The sequence below is a fragment of the Xiphophorus hellerii genome, chromosome 22, assembly GCF_003331165.1.
Source record: "Xiphophorus hellerii strain 12219 chromosome 22, Xiphophorus_hellerii-4.1, whole genome shotgun sequence".
Classification (NCBI taxonomy): domain Eukaryota; kingdom Metazoa; phylum Chordata; class Actinopteri; order Cyprinodontiformes; family Poeciliidae; genus Xiphophorus; species Xiphophorus hellerii.
The window spans coordinates 18,263,729-18,280,034 of NC_045693.1; the positions used below are offsets into that span (position 1 = coordinate 18,263,729).

Consider the following 16,306-nt stretch of genomic DNA (forward strand, 5'->3'; position numbering starts at 1 on the left):
AGATTGCACCTCTATAGCTTTTAATAATGTGTATGTCCTTGGAGAAGGCCTGTGGTTTTTTTAAGGCCACTAAAAGAAAAAAAGAAAACACGCAAACAAAAACCTCTTGTAGGGACAAGAGGAGAACAGAAAATTCTGCACCTCAGCAGCATCGCAGCTTGGAACAATAATAGTAAATCTGGATCTTTATCAGCAGTCCAAGTGAATCTCTCGCAAATGAACTCTCCCACATATGCTCGGGCGTGCACAACTGACAGGTGAATCCGCTGCTGATTGATGCCAGCAAATTATGTTTCTTTTTTTTTCTCTCCACAGTCGTTTCAAAGGCAAAATGTTACCTAAGATTGAACGATGTTATGCAAATCACTTTTTCTTTTTTCTGGTAACGGTTTTAACTCTGTCAAGCGCTGCTCTGGATAACTTCCACAGGTTTTCACAAACAGACAGCCAGAGATGTTACTGAATGAAAGCCTAGATCGTGGAATGATTTCAAAATGATTTGAAGGCTTTAAAGTCTCCCTCCTCTTTTTCTTTTCTTTTTTTTTTCCAGACGTCCTCATGAGCTCTATACTACCCGTTCTCGCAGATACTCTCTGCTGGCGCGCTTGCCTGATGCGCAGCGCCTCCCCAACTGGTCCCTCACTTTGACAAATTCTTGGACGTGAGTGGTTCTGCTGAATGGATTTTTTTTTTTTTTTTACTTGCAGACATGATTCTCTGAATATTTGAGAAATCGAACAGTTTCGCCGCACTATTATCTGCTCTGCAAAGGAGGGCTGCCCGAATTGGAGAGCACAATGACACTTTGGTCATTTTGGAGTTGCTTTCTTTTGGCGTTCATTCAGCTATTCCCCTTTCACCTCAAGTTGGCGACTCGGGCGGAGATAAGTTTTCCTAGACTGGCAAACAGATTGTACCCCATGGAGGTAACGTCGCCGATGGGACATATGATCAGAAAATCAGCGGGGATCAAAGTCTCGCTGAAAGTCAGTGACCGCAATGAAGTTTTGCACATGTCTGAAACTGACGGACCCCCGAGACCAAAATATAAGCAGGAGATGAAAAATGAGACCGTGATTACAAATGGCTCAACGGTAAACAATTTCAGCACTCTCAAAATACCAGACAAAAAGTGTGACAATATTTCGACGGCAGTGATTGAAACACCCAAAGCCACATTTTCAATCGGGGAAAGGAAGAAAAGAAGTGTCGGCGTGTCCTACAACGAACATTTGGACAGGAGTATCACTGGGGAAGCGCGCAGGTCCGTGAGAACTGTCCAAGGTGCTTCGAACTTCAGAGGCGAGTACCGGCGCACGGGGGAGGAAAGCAGGGGCTCAAACCCGAAGCAGAGCGAGCCTCACCTGGACACCTCCACTTTTGCTCTGTCGGGGGACTCGACGCACAACCAGGCGATGGTGCACTGGTCCGGCCAGAATAGCAGTGTGAGTTTCAGTTTGAAAAACAACACTCAACTTAAGATCGTCAGGGTTTAAAATGCCCATTCACTTGCCTTATATGCCGTTGCATCTTAAAACTGAAACGTTTTAGATGTTTTTAGAAAACCACGTTTTTACGCACGTTTATTTCAGCTCACATATGTAAATATTTAAGCCCGACAAACACGCACATAACAAATTATATGTATATATATTGCCATGTCTGCATTAATACTCATTTTTGTTGTTTGTTGTAGATACTCACTGAGTGTTTTGAATGCATGCAATCCTCCTGTTTATCTCTCTCTCTGCTTTTTTTTTTTTTTTTTACATTTATCCAAAGAAGAATCATTTATTCAACTGTTTGTCACTTGAACTTTAAATTAATATCCGTCCTTGCAAGTAAATTTGACAAGGCGCAGAGCTGTGGGAGGGTGCAGGCATTTTGGCAGCAATCACAACACATTAATTATTTATGAAATAATCAAGTAATGTCTCCTAGAGAGGTGTAAGAGCTACAATTAGAATAACTGTGTCCAACCTGGGCCCCAAATGTGACGCTGATGAAACAGCGTCTGACCTTTTAGCAAATTAAACACAGTTTTATTATTGACAGTAAACTCTTGCTTAGTTGATAAATGTTGTTGCTCTGTATGCTTGCTGTCTTGATAAATCCCGGTTTAACACCACAAGGCAGCTGAAATGCATGCCAAGACATTGCTGTATGCCTCCACATTAACCCACACACCCCCACGCAAACACACACACACACACCCCCGCACGCGCACCCGCACGCACACGCATTTTCTCTACATTCTGGAACACATATTGTGGGTACACACACTCCGGCAACACACAGACAAAGCCAAGGTGATTTTATCTCGTGCTTTAAATATGCAGCATGCAAAGATGTTTTCAAGCAGCAGGATTTATCAGGAGCAAAGATCTCCAAACTACAAAGAGCCTTGGACTAAAGCTGTTGCTCTACATCTTTCCTTTTTTTTTTTTTTTTACTTCAGGTAACTTAGATCACCCCAGTCTAGTAGGTAAAACACTTTGTGTCAGAAACAATCATTTCATTCCACATTTAATCATTTCCACATCCCCAGTGAAAGAGCTAATATTCCTGTTTTTTTTTAAACAGCCAGATCAATTTCTTTTTATAATTCAATCTTTAATTGCTTTTCTTATCTGTTCCATTTTCTGTTATATGGCGCATATTATTATGTTCTCAGACTTTTGCTACGTCGAAGCATTTTTGAAGTCATACAACCTCATATGTAATGAATAGTGAAATATGAGGTTAGTTTTCAGATCTCTTCACATTGATGACCCCCCACCTCCCCTTTTTTTCTTTTTCCTGCACAACAGTATTCACTGGATCTTTGATGAGCTTGTCACTGCAGCCAGTCAACATTTTAGATTTATACAATCTGGACTCCAGTCTGTGGTCCTGAAAGTACAAGTGAAACGGCGGAGCTTAAATTTATGGCGTTTTACGACTGGATGTTAGAGCTCAGGCTATATTAGATGTAAATGACTGATAATAAATTCAATCTTAAAGGGACATTTGAAGGAAAATTACTTCAGTCCTGCGGTCTAGGGTAGTTCTATCAAATTTTCACTTCAAGACATTGCCTGCGATTTGGCCAATATGTCAAATCCCACAGGAAGAAAAATGAGAGAGATGTTGAGGGTGATGGTGAAAAGTGCCAGCAGGGGATCTTCTGAGTTCAGATTTGATAAAGAATCTCATCGTATAAAAACCCTGAACCTGTCCATGAGTCAGTCTTCCAACCATCATTTGATTTCTGGGATTGTCTAAGACATCAAAGCCTGCAGTCGTAGCCCCCTGGACTCTGACTTTAAGAGAGATAACATTGATTGGGCTCAACCAGGGGAATAAAACATATACCCCACAAATTCCCTTTTAAATTTATGCTCCTTAACTGTGTGTTGTATTGATTGGTAGTGCATGTGTCTCGTTGCTTAAATCTGTCCTGCATGTGAATGGGGAATGTGGTAAAAAGGAATATGATTTGTAATGATGCTGTTTTAGTTTGGGCGAAAATTTTAATTGCGCAAATTAGGAAAAACAACTTTGCAACCCCACAAGAACAAGCGTGCATAAACAATAGATAGATGGATACCAACATGGCTGGTGAAATTTCATATGAAGAAACTCCAGTTGTAATGAAGACTGAAGCTGGTTCAGTTGCGGATAAACAATCACTCCAGGGTGTCGGGTTAGGACAGCTGATATATATGTTCAGGTGAGTTAGTGAAAGAAGAGAATGTCCGAGTCCAGAATTGAGCTTTACTTGTTTTTAATTAGCTCTCAGTCTTTTGTACACCAGCGCTTTCATAAGTCATGTAACATCCACAAAATTAATTGTGTTATGTTTGTATTTTGTATTTTTGGGGAATAGAAGGCAGATGACGGATGTTTTTTTTTTTTCTTTTTTAAATGTGTAAATATTTAAAAAGTTTAGTCTCTCTTTACTTTCCCACTCCTAAATGAAATCCAGTGCAAACCAATAGCTTAGAGAACCAGTAATTATTAAAAATATTCAATCTCTGTATCATTTAATCTCAGTGTAAATAGAATTGTTTTGTGTAGGTTATGCAAGGAACGCACTGAGAAGAAGGCAATGGCTCATTATTACTCTGGAGGAGCTGCAGAGATCCACTGCTCAGGTGAAAGAATTTAAAGGCACAGCTATTAGCCTGCACTCCCCACATCTGGCTTTTATGTAAAAGTGACCTGGTTGCTGAATTATTCAAGGAAAGCTTAGTGTCGTTCAAGTCGTGGAGAAGAACTTTTTATCCCACACAAGGATGCAAAAAAGGCTTTGTGTGGTCAAAAACAAATGGGGATGATTTATCTGCTAAATACAGGGCAATCCTGGAAGTGAACATGGTCAAAGGCACAAATGACTTGAGGCTGAGCCGGAGGTTAACCTTCCAGCAGGAAAACAAAGAGAGCCACCTTATAGCATTTGTGCTGAATTTCCCCAGTCAAATTCTAGACATAAAACCAATTGAACATTTCTATTCATTCATTCTCTGCATCCAATCCCACTGAGATTTAACTATTTATCGCAGAAAAGTTGGCAAAATGTTTTGTCTCCACATATGCATAAATTGTGGTGGTATACACCAACATTTGCAATTGCAATTGTAGCGAGATATTAACAGGGGTGGGGAGAATACAAATACACATCTTACTTTTAGATTTTCAGTATCAAAAAAATCTTGGAAAATAAGTTGTTGTTTTTTTTCTTTTCTCTATCTGCATCACAAATATGAATTTCTTATTGTTGGCCTGTCATATAGAACCCTAGCAAAACCCGTAAACGTTTTTGGTTGTGATGCATAACAGGTTTTTTGATTTTTGATTTTCCTCACATAAGTACTAAACAGCTGTTGCAGCACATATTAAACTACTTCAGTGGATGCAAGGCCATCCTCCCTTTAAAGGCAGGCATCTTAGTGTGCAAGCCAGTTGATGACGATCAGGGAGTTTATTGGCAGCCAAATGATTTTGGGCTCCTGATTGACCATTTTTCCAAGCTCCTCACAGACAGCTGATCAAACCAGGACGGAGTGTTCGAGCCGAGGACATTAATGAGCATCTTTATTGACTACACATCCCTGGAGCTTCTTCTGTGCGTCCCTGTAAATAATGTTCCTATATAGAAAGGGTCTGATCATCTTTACCGCCCTGCTGTTGGAGACTTGCTTTAAGAGGTGCCAGGCATTGATGAGGCTGGCTCCTCTCCTTCTCTTTTTTCTGTTCTTCCTTTTGAGGTGGAATTAGTCAAACGGATCTGTCAGTTCTGTAATGTTGTCTCTTCTTTTTTCTTTTTTTGTTGTTGTTGTGACTTACAGAGAACTAGACAGGTCCCCTGGGTCGTGTTGTCAGAACGCTTAATCAAAACGAGGCCATTATTGTTCCTCATAATCTCATTGGTATAAATAGACAATAAAAAAGAGGAAATGACATGGCCCTGGGGGACACCTGTGTTTAAAACCGTTTCATTACATAGACAGCCATTCCATTTAATGCGCCAGAAATTCATTGATCCATAAAATCAAATTGAATGGGTTCCCAAATCACAGAGGTGTTTGACCAGAATTTGGTTCTGCTACAGGATGATGAAAAGAGCATTATAAACCTTTCACAACTGAAGCATAGCAAAAGGCAAAATAGGAGTTTCTTTTGTACTCAAAATGCATATCCTTCAAATTGCAAATCAGTTGTAAAATATTAAATGCTTTTCTTGCCAAACGTGGAGAAAACTCTTTAATGGTGTTCAGTCAAAGGGTTAATAGTTCCTTAAGGCTTTTAGCCATGAACTTTTTATCATCCTCTGGCCCCCTGCTTTCCATCTAAGGGGGTTTTTGATCCTCACTATGCTTGATGAAAACCAAAAACAGTTCATGCTTTTATATTTGAGTATAAATTACTTTCTGTCTGTGATGCACTTTATATTAGTCGACTTTCCCTTACTGTGCTTCTCTTGAGTTTTTTTCCTTCTAATTTTATATTTACTTTAATAACAAGTATTAGCTTGTGTCTTTTTTTTCTTTTTTGTTTGTAAAGTTGCAACTGGCGGCACAAAAACAAATCAAAAATCTTTTTTTTTTCCCCTGCAAGGCATTCTTGTCCTCCACATGCTTGTCTCTGGAGGTGTCAACACCACACACTTGTTCATTAATCCCACTTGTCTTAAGCCTTTAGGGTGCACTGTCCACTGATGGAATCGTAAGATGCTGACGGAAACTGCAGCTGTGTGCTGTATAAAACGTAGAGTACAGCCATTTATCCAGTCACTGTGAACACAGCATTTGTGGATATGCGGCTTCAGAGAAGTTAATTTTGTTTTTGTTGGCCAGTTGTGATGGCATCTAATGAGGAGAAGTGACATGTTTCTCTGAGCGCCGGGTTTTACTAAAGGTTATTTTCCACGATCATTTAATAAATGCGGTTGGCAATAATGCCTTGCAAAAGTATTCAAACCTATCCAACATTTTGTCATGTTAGAACCATGAACTTCCGTTTGCTTAATACGAATGTTATATCATGACTAACACGAAGTAGGTCATAATTAAGCAATGGAAGCAAAATAATGCAAGGTTTAATTGCTTTTATCAGGAATAACAAGTTTGTTAAATTTATATGCATTTATATTGCACTTCCCTTTACTGAACTTGTGTTGACCCCCAATTAAAATCCTTAGCAACCAGTTCCTTTCAAAAGTAACTGAATTTGTAAATAGAGGACACTTGTGTGTAACTATTGTTCATAAAGATACAGTCATTATATGAAGGCCCCATAGGTTTGCTGGAAAACATAAGCAAACGAAGCGCATTGTGAAGACCAAGAAATACATCAGACATAGATAACATTGTGGAAAAGTTTAAATCGGCATTTGTACATAAATAATATCTCAAGCTTTGAACATTTCAAGGATAATTGTTTAGTTTAAGATCTAAAAATACATCGTGATAGAGTATTGTATATTTACCACCACTTAAAACCACTGAGTTATTACTTCAAACAAATATTTAATTGATGGAAATGAGTTACCACAACTTTTTTTTTTTTTTTTTAGCTTAAGTTATTTCAACTAATTTCTGTTATTAGGATGTACTGTTAGGTTTTAGAGTCCAAGTGAAAAACAATAGAAGCTTTTGGTTCAAATGTGGCAGAATATGAAAAACTCCACTGAATATAAATACTCTTGCAGCTTACTGTAATGAGAGTTATTGATGAGGGACAAAGTCAAAGCCGCACCCACTTCAGTAAAAGTTTTTTGTTCCTACAGAAAAATAGTTTCATAACACTGGGGTCAAAGTATACGACCTCTCTGCCTTGATTTCAACCTTGTGCATTCATTTTAATAATTTAGAAAAAAAGAGTTCAAGAGTTCAGGAAAAGCCTCCTCACAAAGCTTAACCTAGCGAGCCAGTTGACACAATCGTTAGTGTTACACACTGAAAGCGTATTTTGTCGCTCATTAAAATGGCTAATCGTTATAAGAATAACCATAAGCCAAAACTTATAACCGTTAATTAACCAAAAACAACAATCTTCTAATCACTTAGCATTCTGAGGTCCAGGAAAAATTATTCATTAATTAAGGAAACTTCTTGTTTTGCAGTTTGGTTTTTATAATGACTGGGTGGACAAAAGAAACAGCAACACTCTCCTAAAAGAGTACAATTAGTTTTATTTGAGATGCCTACAACCTTTTTAAAACTACAAAAGTTTTGTCGATTTTTGTTGCTAAAGGAGGTCGGCTTTTGATTCCTTCTGGAGTCCTTTTTTTTTTTTTAATAAAAATTTTGGATACCACACTGATTTTATTCTTTGGTGCTCAAGATGTGTCTGCTCATAGGTAAACATGTTCACAGCAATTATTGGTATCATGTAGTTTCCCAGTGATTGTAGTTGAGTCACAGCAAATTGGAATCCCACCGCTTCAGTACCATTGTTCCTTTTTTGGAACTGCCTACCTTCACAGTGGGATTTGACTTTTTAAAATTGTGGTAATAAATCATAGTTATTCAACTCAGCAATGATCTCTATTAACCTGAACTATGGCCTCATCCATAAAATGGTCAAGAACATTGCTGTGAGAAAATGTGTTTGCTCATTATAATTTTTGAATGTTTTTGACTATTAGTCACACTTATATGTTTCTGATGAACACAGTTATTTATATCAAGCAAACATGATGTAAGTAAAAAAATCAATAAATAAAAAAAATTTGTTTCCAACAGGAATTTGAAAATAGTTTACTAACATAGCCCTATATCAAATTGTTATTGGTCTGCAAAAACTAAAAATAAATAAAATAACAGATTACCTGCATGTCCTTAATCACATTTTTTGAATTTAACTAGTCATCCATAGGCTTTATTTGTATCTGATACAGCCTAGTTAAATCATAAATTAACAGTGATTGACCACATGAGTTCACTGGCCTGATTATGATCACTTGTCTCAGGTATAAGGTCAGTGTTAAATGAGGGGGCAAAGAAGAGAGGAGGTATATAAAGCCTACTTTCTCCCATCATGTGATAATCTTATTCCCTCCTCATTAATATACCAGGAGTGTTGCTTTGATTCTTTCATTTTTTTGAGGAATCCTTTAATTTCCTATAACAGCCATTCAGGTATGTCTAAACGCTTGCTCACACAAAGTACCATCTATTTTTACAAAGCCCCTCCTTCAGATCTGCAGTCCCCAACTGAGCTTCTGCCTCAGAGAGAATCCCTTCTCCACACAGCTCCTTCAGACTAGCAGCAGCAGCGATTAGCTAACACCTGGTGGAACTGTGAGTCTGCTGAGCTGCGCATAGGAACTACTTCTCAGTAAAACCCAAGGATGGTTGTAGACAGGATAATGAGAAGCATTGTTCTGTTGATGTGTTGAATGCAGAGTATTGAAAAGAGCAAAGGGGCTTTAAAGAGAACTTTAAGGCATCAAATTGCAATGTCAAATTTCTTTAGTTGTGTTTGATATATGCAGCCTTTGTGTAACAACTGAAGGTAACATAGTTGCTTAATTGTTCTTTAAAATGGTACTTTGTGCCTGGAAACTACGTACATAACACCATCCCTTTAATGGCTTAGCAACAAAAGACAAGGAAAAAAATAGCATCAATGTGTTCTGAGGTAAAACTGCTAACCAAAAGACCACAGTGCCCTGTCTCATATTCGTCATTAAACGTCATGAAATGTTAATTCAGAAAAAGAACATCTAGGGAAGTGGTGCTTTAGGACTTTGACGACTTGACATAATTGATGAAGAAATGATTTCTTGATTTTTTTCTCTCATGAAGAATTTTCTGAGGGATGACGTCTGACTATTAGTTTGTAACCTTATGCTTGAGAGTACTTCAGCTAAATCAGTGCAGATTCTGATCAGCAGGTCAGTGATGCAAAGCAAACCAACAAGTCCAGCTTGAAATAGTTCAAAACGAAAAAAAGAAGGTATTGCAAGACTTGTTAGCAGTTGTTGCTTACAAGAGTGGCATAACAGACTTGTTGTATTTTCTCAGCCTATTTATTATTTTTCTCTTCAGTGGAAAAAGCTTAAGTCGAATAAAATAATGCAATCTAAAGAAATCATGAAGGAGAGAAACACTAGTTTATGTATCTCAAGCTTTAGTGCCAAAATTTTATAAAGTTGAAGTTTCAATCTAATTAACCAAAGTAAACCACCAATCTGTAGCAACGTATAGTTACCAAAGTCAAGATTATTTGCATAGCACATCGCAACAACAAGGCAGTTAAAAGTGCCAAAGAAAAAAAGTACAAATTATTTGATTTTAGTCTCTGGGGTAATTTTCAGGGTTAGGATGATTTTGATTTTGTTTTTGTTGAAACATGCTTGACAAAAAAAACAGAGGAGAGGGAATTGTGTGTGCGACCTTCAGCTTTATTAGTGACAAACAAGCACTTATTGGCGGGTAGGCAGCTTTGCTCTAAAACACCCAGTTTCATCTGATGGGCTTATGTGCCTCTGTTCGTCTCCGGCAGTAAGCAATTACTTCCCTCTTCTTTTACCTTGGACTTTCTTTAACTCCCAGGCTCACCGCACCACTGTCCTTACCACCACCCCCGCCTCCTTCAAAAATAATTTACACAGAAGATTCTTGGTTAGGCTTACAACATTTTATGCATGACTTTAAATAAATAAATTACATAAGCTGTACTCTTTTCACCAACCCTCGCCAGTGGACATGTTGGAGCAGAAACACATGGCTTCCTCAGGGACTGTAGATATGCAATTGTGGTTTCCAGCAACGTGAAATAGTCATAAAGTTTTCAAGTAACTAAAATGGTATTTACATAAGGATCAGACTGATCTTATGAGTACTCTAAGTAAAATCTCTCACATATAAGACTCTTCACGTGGATTCTGTAAAAAATTAGTATCTTTCATGCTAAAATGAATCTGAAACGTTCTTTTGCAGTAGAGCAGGACGCTGTAGAGACGTGTGCAGCAGTTGTTAATGGCTATCGCTAGCTTTTTATGTTTTTCTTGACATTATGATGGTTTTTAATCTATTTTTATGTTAGAAATAATTATTAATGCTACCGTGACAAACAGACTGGTTTTTCACAGCTTTGTGAGTAGAAACCAATACCTTGTCCAGCTCTTTAAATTTAGATCAAACTAATCCTTCCTCCAGTTAACATTTCATGGAAGGCTGCTCCTATAATCACTGTTAGATTAGCGGCAGGTCACTTGCACTAGCAGTAGTAGAACTCGGCCATGTGTTTTAAGAAGACTTTATCAGAAGCTACCAAAAAAGGTAAAATTAGAGTATCATATTTTAATATGTTTCTTTTTTCATTTTAAGTTTTATTTTATGTCACATTGACAAAAATAAATCACCCCTTACAGTAGAAATAATTCAGTAAAATCCCAGTTTTTGCTCCTCAAAAGACATGCATGTGTGCTCTTTTTCATGAATCATTTGTGCTCAGGGACCATAATGCATCCCATCAACATATCCTCTCAGCACTTCCTCAGCACTTACAATTTAGCTGTGCCTCACAAAGTGCATTTTAAGCAGTAAATACAGAGTTCCCATCAGTTTCATATTCAAGCACACTGACATTGCTTGCCTCTCTCTCTCTCTTTCTCTCTCTGTGCACCACACACACACACACAAATACACACGCACATTTTTTTATCCATCACATTTAATCAAAGAGACAAAGCGGGTGCAGAATCATATTTGACAGTTTTGCATGTGATTAATTAGTTTAATAGCTGTTGCAGCGAGGAAGACACATAGTATATTTGTGATTAGTTTATGAAAACAAATTTATGCATTTTCTGATTGGGAAAAATCATAAAATTGAAATCCCAATTGGCTGACAGCTTTATTAGTCATCAGGGATATTTCGTCTACACACACTGCCCCACTTCAGGGTGAAAAATGTTGTGCCTAAAGGTCACAGCAGATTGTGTCTTTCTATCCAGATATCAGGCAACCTAAGAGAACCTGGTTTAGCAAGATTATGTGCCGAGAATCACTACACCTTGAAGCAGCATATTGCCTGAAGCAACACAGCAGCTACTATCATGTTTAAAGATGACTGGAACTGTTCAGGTGGCAGTCAGCTTAAATAATGGCACGAGTTGGCAGCTTACAGTGACAGGAATGTATTAGTTGCAGGGTGGAAAATGGCTTTTCCTATCTAGCGAGTAACAAAAGACCCAACCTAAAGTGCCACACGCACGGTGCAATCAATGGAAATGATGGAAAACTTCCAAACAGAAAATGGCACATTTAGAAAACAGAATACTCACTCATTGGATATCCGGGAACCGATCCTTTAAAATAGCTGGTTTGCTGTGCCATAATAATAATAATTATAATGAAAAAAAAAAGTATATATATATATAATAATAATAATCAGAGTTATTGTCTGGCAGGCTACGTCAATAAGTGAATTAATTTTGATTACAATTTTGGCAGAACTCATGACAGAATAAACAAAATCTTTGCAGAGGTCAGATTTGACAAACCTGCATATGATTTACATGACTTAGTGAATGAGCTGAAACATGATGGAAGTGTCATCAAAAAAATTGATTATATAAATCACAAAACAGAGTCTAATTATATTTTGGCTTTTCTATGTTTGGCCTTTCACTCATTCCCTGAGCTGCAGCAAGTAACATTTAATTGCTAAATGTGTGCCAGAAGTTTCAGTTTTGTACAAAATGTACATCATCACATGAGTTTGAAGCTCTTTTCCTTCAATTTAAGAGGAAAATGCAAAGTGAAAGACAGGATTTTATACTCAGGGCGTTTGATCAAGAACATTGAAATATTATGTGGTATTTTCAAATACTTTCTCTTTTGTTTCTCATTTAGCAGTATTTCTTTATTATCAAATGTGAAAGGAAAATGAGCTATTTTGTTTCTTTTGTACAGAATCAATGTGCCAATTATCCCTCAGTAATACATTTTGTTATAGATATTTCACATCTTTTGACTTAAAAAGTTAGTGTTTCAAAATTGGAAGTATCAAAATTGTCATCATTTCATATTGTCTTATTTTTAGGAATCAAACATATGTATGCATTTTTGTGTTAGTGTGCGAGTGCAGAGCCGCCACAGACTCAGGGGTTATATGATGAGCTAAAAATTCATATACTCTACTTTGGGAACAAATAATGTCCCTGTGGCTCTGTTGGAGGGATTATTACTGCTACTGCTGCTTTTTTCCCCAGCTGTCTGGGGGATATATTGTATTCATTTCTGAATATATTCTTATTTATTTCAGTCCTGTTTCCAGGATATGTCACTCGATCAGAGTCATCTTGTTATGTTAGTCGTATAGCCTCTCTTTTTCTGTGCTGCCTGTCTTCACCAACGTAAGTCTATTTCTGACATTTTTTAATATTTATATACTTTTTTTACTTTGTGAAAGGCCAATAGCTGTTTATACAGATCATCCGCCCTGAGGTCCAAACAGCTCCGACTTGTCTCCATTTTAATGAAATTTGATTCAGTCTAAATTAATTTATATTATTCCAGTGTATTTCAGCTCAGTATAGTCAGTTTGAGAATCATATCCACTTACAAACAATTCATTCCTTCCTGTTATGGTACAGTGCAGAGAAAAAGAAGTTGACACAGTATCCAGTGGAACAGTCTAAGGGATAGTGTAAGCCAATGTCATGGAGAAATACAGATGTCTTGTTTTTGTACCTTTTTCTTTAGGGGACTAGCAATCCCCTGTAATGTTAGCTTTGATTATTAGTTATGCATTTCAATTCAGCTGAGTTCACTTACATAGGGTCATTTCATAACAAATATTTTGATGATGTCAGCAGACTAGTAGTACCACCAGCAGTGGCTGCCAAAGGAGATTCAATATTTCTCAACAGTGCAGGAAAAACTCTAACCCAGGTTCCAGGTATGTTTTAGATGAGGGAATAATACTGTGACATCACTCAAATCCAAAGCTATCAATTAAATAAAAATATATTAGCAATTTTAATAATATCAATATTGGCAAATCCACAAAAAATATATAAACCAAAAATATTGGCATATTAAAAATTAAAAGCAAACATGAAATGTGCATTTTCTGCTGCCCATCTAACCACTTTTATAACATGGAGGTAGTTTTTTTTTTAACTTTCATGACAAGATAAAAACTAACCTTTTGCTTTGGTTCATGTAATGTCTGGAAATTGTAATTTATATACAGAAATTTAGTGCAAGAATGAAGTTCTTTGGCTATGTAAATAAAAACACACACAAAAAAAATCTCCCCAATCTTGACGAGCTGCAGCAAAACATGGTAAAATATGCAAATAAGTTATAGGAGAATCCATATCACATCCATGATAGATAAGTTTACCTCATGATCTGAGTCATATAGCATTTGTGGTGGAAACGCTCACTTTGAACTCTCTGCCCCTTATTGGCTCCAAAAAAGTCAGGCAGAAGATAAGCTATTTGAAGCCAAAGCTGTAAGGGAACTGAAAGACTTCTAGGAAGTAGTTATATGGAATCAGTTCACCAAAATGCAAATATCAAACCCTTTACACAAACAATTCATTTTAAATTATATAAACTTTATAATGTGATATTTCACCCAGCCAGATATCAAATCTTTGCTGTGGTTCATGGTTTACTGAAAGACAGGATAAAATGAATCAAAATGATTGTCGTCATGCTTACAGTGAAAGAATGCAAACGAACTGGCAGACTGAAAAGTCCTAATGCATCCCCATAACATACAATGCATCAAATTAGTTTCAGACTGCTACAATTTTACTAAAACTTTGTCGTACTTTTCCAACATTTAAATTACATAAATAAATGGCAACCAAATTTGTCCTTGAACACCAAGCTCCTTGTGATTTTACCTTTTAAAGTGCAAACTACAATTCGCTGTCTGACAATGTCGGAACACAGGAGGAGGAAAAATAAGTGCTGGTCCATTAAACATATTTCTTTGACTTTTACCCCAAGTTTTCATTAAAAAAATGAAGCAGGCCATTCACAATCTTTTTATCCCTCTGAGGGCAAAAAAGCGGTTTATTGTTTATTGTTGTTAAAGGAAGAAAAGCCCAACATGCCCACAAAATCTCGTCACAATAGAGCCGCAGTTGAAGTGAAACCCATTTCATTAATTTCCCCCCCATAATGGACAGAATTGATTGTTGAAACCTCTCAAGCTTGAAGCATTTGTGTTATATGACCAAAGCTCAGGAGTTGGGTAGATAAGCAAACATACAGATCGCCGACTAATGCACAAGGTACATTTTGCCGGAGTTTACTTGATGAAAGCAGCTTTCCCCAGAGTATGTTTTCGCCCACAAAAATACAAACAATCAATTTTGTCCACAGATAAGACGGGCACAGAGTAAGGCCACTCTTCGACCACACCATTTCTCCTGAAAGACATTTGTCTCCCTGCTAAGTAATCTGCCTTGGAAACCTCCTAACAGAAGCACAATCAAGATGTGGTGTTTTTTCTACCGTCCACCCACTTGCACTGCTTCTTGATTTTGCTGTCTTTAAGAAGTCTATGCAAATGCGCCGGGGTTACTGTGTTTCTTTTTCTCTGCAGGTGTTTGCATCAGGTAATTTCTAATGAATACATGAATATATTAATCTTAGATCTTACAAGCAAAAATAGACTGGCATTTTATGACTACTTTGTTCTGACATATAATAATTGTCCTCATTTTGATACAGTTTGCTTACCATATCAGTACTGCTGCAGACTTGTATTCTTATAGCTCTTAGATGTCTTAGCCAATATTGCAAAACAGTATTTACTGCGTGTTTTAATGGGAAGGGTTTCCCTGCCCACCACAAGACTGGAAACAGTTTTTATAAAGAATCCGGAAGCATTTAACACCTCTGTCACCTTGAAGCAGATTTTTTATGCAAATATTTGTTGATGGGTAGGGGGTTAGGGTCACTTGATAGCAGGACGTCAATGCAAGGACTTACAAGAACCGTATTTTGGCCAAGTTATGACTTTATGAATTAGCTAGAAAGTGTATAGCTATAATCCAAAATCAGATTACACAAAGATTAACACAAATTTATCAATACATACATATATGAGCAGTTGTGTATATCGGGAAAAAAAAATAGCTTAGAAAGAATCAGAAGGCAAAGCTACAATAAAATCTAGAGAAACATAGAAACTAGAAAAATCAGCAATCACTGAACTAAAGCAACATTTCTTAAAATCCAAACTACCAGTAACAAAAGTCAAAGTTCTCATATTTATGCCTCTATTTGGCTTTATGTTTTTGACATGTTAGCTGAATATTTTAAAATACATATCGATAAGAACAGCTAAAGGTTTCTCTTAGCTCATCAGGCAGTTCATGACGCATCCAACAGTCAGTCAAAGTAGTGGGTGACACTAAGGATTTCTCGTAGAAACATTAAAGCAGCACTTAGCAGAATTTTAAAGTGACTGCATTCTGAGTGAAAATGAAACCAGGTGGTTGTGTTTCGCAATAACTGAGCATGTGGGGTTTTCCGAGTGTCAAGAGTGGTCCAAATGGAACATGATGTGCTTTGATGTGATAGTAAAACCAATTCTAGTAAGCATGTGTACCTACCTATGTTCAAATTTGACCATTCCCTTTGAGTGCATTATTTAAAATAACTTTTGTGTCACTTAATAAAAATACTTTGATTTTCAGAAAAGATACCTTAATTGCTAACAAGATCTGTTCACCTGATCACATGGTTCATTCATGCAGAGTAGCATCTCTTCCAGCACAATCTGCCTATGGCACGAATCAGAAAGTGAGCCGTTCATACTGTGACATAGCGCCACTCCA

At 37.2% G+C, this 16,306-nt stretch overlaps 1 protein-coding gene across 2 annotated transcripts in view; it reads left to right on the forward strand.

Moving 5' to 3' along the window:
- Window positions 1-573: 573 nt before the first annotated feature.
- sorcs3b (sortilin related VPS10 domain containing receptor 3b) overlaps window positions 574-16,306 on the forward strand; it is a 61,384-nt gene continuing 45,651 nt past the window's right edge. Inside the window, exon 1 of one of the 2 annotated variants that reach the window (XM_032553630.1) lies at window positions 574-1,445. In XM_032553630.1, the coding sequence (XP_032409521.1) occupies window positions 798-1,445 (648 nt within the window). In that variant the 5' untranslated portion in view covers window positions 574-797. The remainder of the gene's footprint in view (window positions 1,446-16,306) is intronic. The other variant, XM_032553631.1, reaches the window with a different exon arrangement.